Source organism: Propithecus coquereli, unplaced genomic scaffold, assembly GCF_000956105.1.
Source record: "Propithecus coquereli isolate 6110/MARCELLA unplaced genomic scaffold, Pcoq_1.0 Scaffold595, whole genome shotgun sequence".
NCBI lineage: Eukaryota > Metazoa > Chordata > Mammalia > Primates > Indriidae > Propithecus > Propithecus coquereli.
Window position 1 is genome coordinate 489359 of NW_012151896.1, and position 6031 is coordinate 495389.

The 6031-nt window shown below is 44.7% G+C and overlaps 1 protein-coding gene across 1 annotated transcript in view; it reads right to left on the reverse strand.

Annotated features, from left to right (window-relative positions):
• Window positions 1-4146: 4146 nt before the first annotated feature.
• Window positions 4147-6031, reverse strand: part of ADORA3 (adenosine A3 receptor) — a 24598-nt gene continuing 22713 nt past the window's right edge. Inside the window, exons 5-6 of the mRNA XM_012659013.1 lie at window positions 5647-5747; window positions 4147-4289 (exon numbers count right to left, since the gene is read on the reverse strand). Of these exons, the coding sequence (XP_012514467.1) occupies window positions 4219-4289; window positions 5647-5747 (172 nt within the window). The 3' untranslated portion in view covers window positions 4147-4218. The remainder of the gene's footprint in view (window positions 4290-5646; window positions 5748-6031) is intronic.

The window sequence follows — 6031 nt, forward strand, 5'->3', positions numbered from 1 at the left end:
ACATGCCTTTAAATGTATGACACAAAGCCCAGAAACCAGAAAAGATTAACTTGACTTATAAAATAAAAGAGACAGGGTCTTGCTCTGTTGCCCAGGCTAGAGTGCAGTGCCACGATCATAGCTCGCTGCAACCTCAAACTTCTGGGCTCAAGGGATCCTCCCGTCTCAGCCTCCCAAGTAGCTGAGACTATAGGCATGCACCACCATATCTGGCTATTTTTTTTTATTTTTTTGTAGCAACAGGGTCTCACTATGTTGCCCAGGTTAGTCTTGAATTCCTGGCCTCAAGCAATCCTCCCAAAGTGCTGGGATTACAGGCCATGCCTCACCATGCCTGGTCTAATTTTCTTTATATATAAAGATCTCTCATAAATTAATATGGAAAAAAATCAACAACTCAATAGAAAAAAGGGCAAAAGATATGGCTGGATGATTCATAGAAAAGGATATAAAAATGGCTCTTAAACATATGCTAAGATACTCAACCTCACCCATATATGAGAAATAGTAATTAGAACTACAATTAGATAATATTTTCCATCATAAGATTGTCAAAATTCAAAAGGCTTGCTAACAAACTGTGTGGGCAAGATTGTGGGGAACCAAGACCCACATACACTGCTGGTGGGAGAGTATGTTGGTCCAACTACTATGGAAGGAGCTAACAACATTTTAAATTCTATTTCTTAGCTTGCAAGTAGGGTAAAATAACAATAAACCAAAATAAAATAAATTCTATTTCTAAGAATTTATCCTACTTAAATATGTGGAAAATCACCTGTATAACTTTAACTGCAGCAGTAATCAAACTGTCTAAAACTTACTGAGGCTTATTACACTCTCAGCACTATTCTCAGAGCTTGGCATTTATCCGTGGAATCCTCACGGAACTCTGTGGGGTTACGGTCATTATTCTCATCTTAGATACAGAAATGCAGGCACAGAGAGATTAAGCAGATTGCCAGAGTTCACACCGCTGGTAAGCAGTGGCCCTGGGACTCAAGCCCAGGTAGGCTGGCTTCAGAGTTTGCACATTTTTTCATTACATTCAGCTTTCTGAAACAGTGAAAGACTGAGAAAACCCTCCAAGTCCATTGAGCGGGGACTGGTCAATGGAGCACAATGTAGTTATTCAAAAGAATGCGGCAGCTTTACATGTTCTAATAAAAAAAAGATCTCCAAGATACATTGCTAAGTGAAAATACGAGCTGCTGAAGAGAATTCTGAATATGCTCTACTCATGCACAGTAGAGTATACATGCATGTAACAGATCGTGTGCCTATGTGTGTGTATTTGTATATATTTAGTATATCTCCGGAAGAAAACACGATTAACTGGTCTCAGTGACTGCCCCTGGGGAGAGGAGCTTGGTACCTGAGGGACTAAGAGTCAGGGGCGAGAAGGAGGTATGCTTTTCCTGAAAAGACTTTCTATAACTACGGAAGTTCTTCACTTACCATGCTGAAGATCTTCAGGATGCCCAACACCTAACGCTCCCATCTCCCACCTGAATCCTAAACCAACTGTGCGACAAGAAAGAGGACTCCGCAGATAAAGACCAAAATATCATCTTTATTATGAATATCGTCAACGTTGGAGAATATAGCCTGTGCTGTAGTTGCAAAGAAGCAGGCCTCAGAGTACTGGACTCCATAACTGATACAGCTAGACCAGAACAAGTCTCCTCCCCTCCCCACAACCAGTTCAGAGTCTCAGCCTGCTCCTAAGGGGCTGCGGAGGAGATCACATACACTTTGAGAGCCACACCCAAAAGATTAAAAAAGGAAGAGGAAGGGGCAAACTTCCTCCTCCCAGTCTCCCATGTCAGACGAGTCCTTCTCCCGCCCGTGGGGAATCCCTGGGGAGTGTTGCCCTGATGGGGCTCAGTCTACAGGTAAGGAAGCAGGAGTGGGAGAGAGGCGTTCACCACAAATCTGTAAAAATATATTAAATAATGCATTTAAAAATCAAAGTAAGAAAATTGAAGTTCAAGGAGATGAAATAATTTACCCAATGTCACCCAGCTAGTTAGTGGCAGAACTGAAATTTAAATCGAGTCCTCTGACTTCACATGCCTTGCAACTTTCTTCTGCACCAAGCTGCCCCATGGCGCTTAGAGTGTCAGGGAGACTAGAGGGGCAAAGTCAGGTGGCATCATCCAATGAGCATGTTGTTTCTGAGAGGGAACAGCTGCTCCTGGCAGCCGGGTTTTGAGGGAGAATCCGTGGAAGAGGGTTAGATAAAGGAGTAGGCTCTGTGGCAGTGAATAGGTCTAGGAGAAAGACTGGTTCAGGGAAATAGCCCGGCGAAGAGGCCTTGGCACAAAGAGAGCAGCCGGCCCCACGAGGGCAGCAGAGAACCAGGAATGGTCTTCTCCTTTTGGTGGACTCTAAGAGGCACACACAAGGGAAGCCCCTAGAGTTTTCAGCTGTTACCAGACTCTGAAGACTGACGTTAAACAATTCTGCTAACCCTGAAGCTAGAGGCTACATCAGCTTTCCAATTCAGAGCCAGTGCCTTACAAACGTAGCTGCAAGAGTAGGAGTAGGCTTTGTCTCATGGTCATCCACTTGCAAGTGAAATATCAAATTAATTGCTCTTCCCTCTGCTTTCTTGAAGCTTCCCATTTTTAACAGTACCACCTGAAACAAAGTCCTGTTTTTTTTGTCTCTCTGTGATGAAAACTGGTGAGCAACCAGCCTTGCTTGAGGATAAAATGAGTAATTAAACAATTGACCACAGATTCAAAGGTCTTTAGTAGGTAAGAGAAGAAAAAAGGCTCTTGGGTCATGGCATCAGAAAAAACCTGTAGGATTCTCAGGGGAAACAGTTCTCCACACAGTGTGAATGTAAATCTTCCAAGACATCTATAAATGTCTTTAACTACTGTGGAAGATCTATGTCTGCCACCTTGGCTTGTATAACAGGATGTCCTAACTGAGGGCATGTAAACTGCATTGCTATTTGCAGAACCAGTGGGCTAGTGACCCCTTTGTGTAAATTCAATACATGGCCACAGGGGAAAAATTGGGGTTGTTTTGTGGCTGAAGGAAAAGAAAGCACTTTTGATGTTTGATCTGAAACTGCCAGGGTGGGTGCTGCATGGAATCACAGAGATGGGATGTCCACACCCTCATCCCTTCCCATCAGGCTGTTGAGTAGCTTTGAGTTCCACGCCTGCAGAGAGAGGAGTTAGGGTGGACGCTGAAGGAACTGTGTTCGTGAAAGACTTGGTGAGAGTCTGGAATGAAGTACACAGGGCATGTGCAGAATCACATCAACAGACAATCTCCCTGTCCCAGCCCTGCTCACACCAGAGAACCACTTGAGTATCCTGAGGACGGAGGCTGGCCAGCACCCCCTTAGAAGAAACCACCGCACCTTGAAGAGCTGGGTTCTGATGAGAGCAGCAGAGGCAGTGGAGGGGAAGCCCTAAAGACTCCCAGAAACAGCAGGAGAGATACTATCGGGGGACAGAGGGTGCAGATATGCAGGTAGGAGATAAGAGTGGCGGTAATTCTGGCGTTAATGACAATGGAACCTCACGTGTACTCATGGCTACTGATGCCTTGGTCTCGATTTGTGTTTCCCGATTTCACAGAATATCTTACTTAAGTTATCACACCTTGGTTTCTCATCGACCAAAAGCAGCATCCATTCAGCATGCTGACAGTTTCCCAGAGAGGATACGATTAATGGCCTGCAGTGTTTTCACCAATAGAGTCTGAGAACCACTGATTTAGTCTATCTCCCTCTCTCTGGGTAGGACAGCATTTAATACCAATTCAGAAATGAGTTGGAATATTATACTTTTTAAGAAACTTTTCCAGAAATACTTTCCCAGTAATTTCCTGGGAGAAGTTAGTCATACCTTGGAGTTCATTCAACAGTGGTCAGGAATTTATTAGCTAACAAAATACAAGTGATTTCCTGGCCCCAGACCCATATTCTGTACTTCTTCTTCACTTCTGGCTAATTGAATGCATGAGAACTAAGATCTTGAAATGTTATTTGATTGCAGCCTTGCTCAGGCGTGGTCTAGCATACATAGCTTCTGCGAGTACCACCGTTGTTACCTAGCTGCAAATGATTGCTGGCAAGTGGGTCCCTCAGAATGCCTGAGAGATCAAAATCAGTCCCCAAGATGTGGGCCAGTTGTCATGGTGATTCTATTGTAGCATCACTTTATTTATGAACCAAATAAAAGAAATCTTCAGTCACGTCTGTTCAGTATGAGCCATTTCCTTTACAGTCAGGACACATGAGACAGGCTTCAACGAGGTACCTACTTTGTTACGGAAGAGAAAGAGAAAACTGAATTGAGATCTATTGCCTACCTTTACTGAATGTTTCTACAGCAAAAGTTGCAAACTCTATCTCTCTATCATGAGAACTAAACACCAAAACATCAAAACAAATTTTTTTTTCAGGGCTGAAATCATATGTCATTACCACAAAGCTCGATAGGAAATAGGAAAATTCGGTGGGGCCTGTAGTCACCTCTCACCAAGTCTTGGTGATATGCACACAACTGGACTTTTTCAGAATCCAAGAATGTCAGAGCTAGAAGGGACCTTGGTTCAGGCTGCCAGGTGTTCCTAGGATTTGTTTTCTCTCTCCTTCTCTGAAATGTTGTTTTTCTATATTTCCCACACCCAGGGAAGGTTAGAGTCTGTTTTGTGATTATGCCTACCGTCTCTTCATTGCCTAAGGTGTTTCTGTGGTTCTTGAGTATAAAAAGAAAAAGACAAAAAAACTATTGGCGAATGGTGGCACTTGTGTCTGAGGTTCTTTCTACTGTATGCATATTTGAGAGGTTAGCAAAATCACCACGTCGTGGCCTACAGGGTTTTCTGAACGGTAAGGTCAGCCTTTGTGTCTCTGATGCCACCCCAAAGGGACAGGTGGGCAAATCCACATAGTCTCTTCTCTATTTAGGAATGGGAAGACCTAAAGATCAGGTCACAGTGGGACACAGATTCAAGACAGAAAAATGAAGGAGGGGACTTACCAAGGTTGTGAGGATCACAGCAGAAGCTTGGCTGGTTTTTTGGCTTCTAGCCAGGCCTATACCTGTAATCACCCAGAGGCAAAAGGAGACACAAAGCTAAAAGGCCACTTCCTTGGCTCAAGACAGAGCTGAGACCCTTAGACCTATTCTCTTTTACCTTGACCTTTCTCCAGGAGACCTTTCTATACCTGCTTACCTAGTCCCAGAAGCTCCTTCCTTTGACAGGAGCTTTGGATCCTCGTTCCTCCAGGTGAGCAAAAAGTTTCAATCAAAGCATGAAGCTGCCTCCGGAGTTTGAGTGCTGGGGAGGCAGGTGGCCCTCCAGAAAGGGAACCTGCAGTGTTCCTGTGTTATCCGGTTCCTGGTTATCTCAGGACCTCCCCCTTCCTGACCTACACATTTATCTACTTAGGAAAGCCACAGTGCTTCCTCTGTCCTTCTCATGATGCCTTTGTCACCATGACACGCAGGTGTCTTCCCCAGCCCATGAGCTGGCTGCACTGGTTTCCAGGAGACCAGGACATACGAAGAGGATCACATTCACTCATTTGACAGCTGCTCCGTGACCTCTTTCATCTTCTCTGATCCCTGCCTGTCCACCCATCTCACCCCCTGCCTCCAAATGGCCACTTACCCCTTCTATTCCTTTGACTTCTCCTCCTTTTGGACAAATGGCTGATTATAGAGCTAATCCCCAAACCCGTGATCAGTATGCAAATGATGAGAATGGACTTCCTAGAAGGAATCACAGCAGATGTCATGTCCTTTTGGTTCTCTGCTCTGGATCCCCTTTTCTGGGGTCTGCACCCCCTACCCCACCCAGTTACAGTAGCTCCTGGCAACTGTATTGCTTTACAGTGGCCCTGTCCCTTAGACCATGCTTGATTGGACCTGGTGGGCATCTGACTAAGCTGGGCCAATGAACCCCTTCCTCAGAAATTAACAGAGAATTGGGAGTAGGAGAATCCAGTCTCAGACTGGCCAGTCTCCTGAATGGGGGAGAAGTAAACTCAGAAACT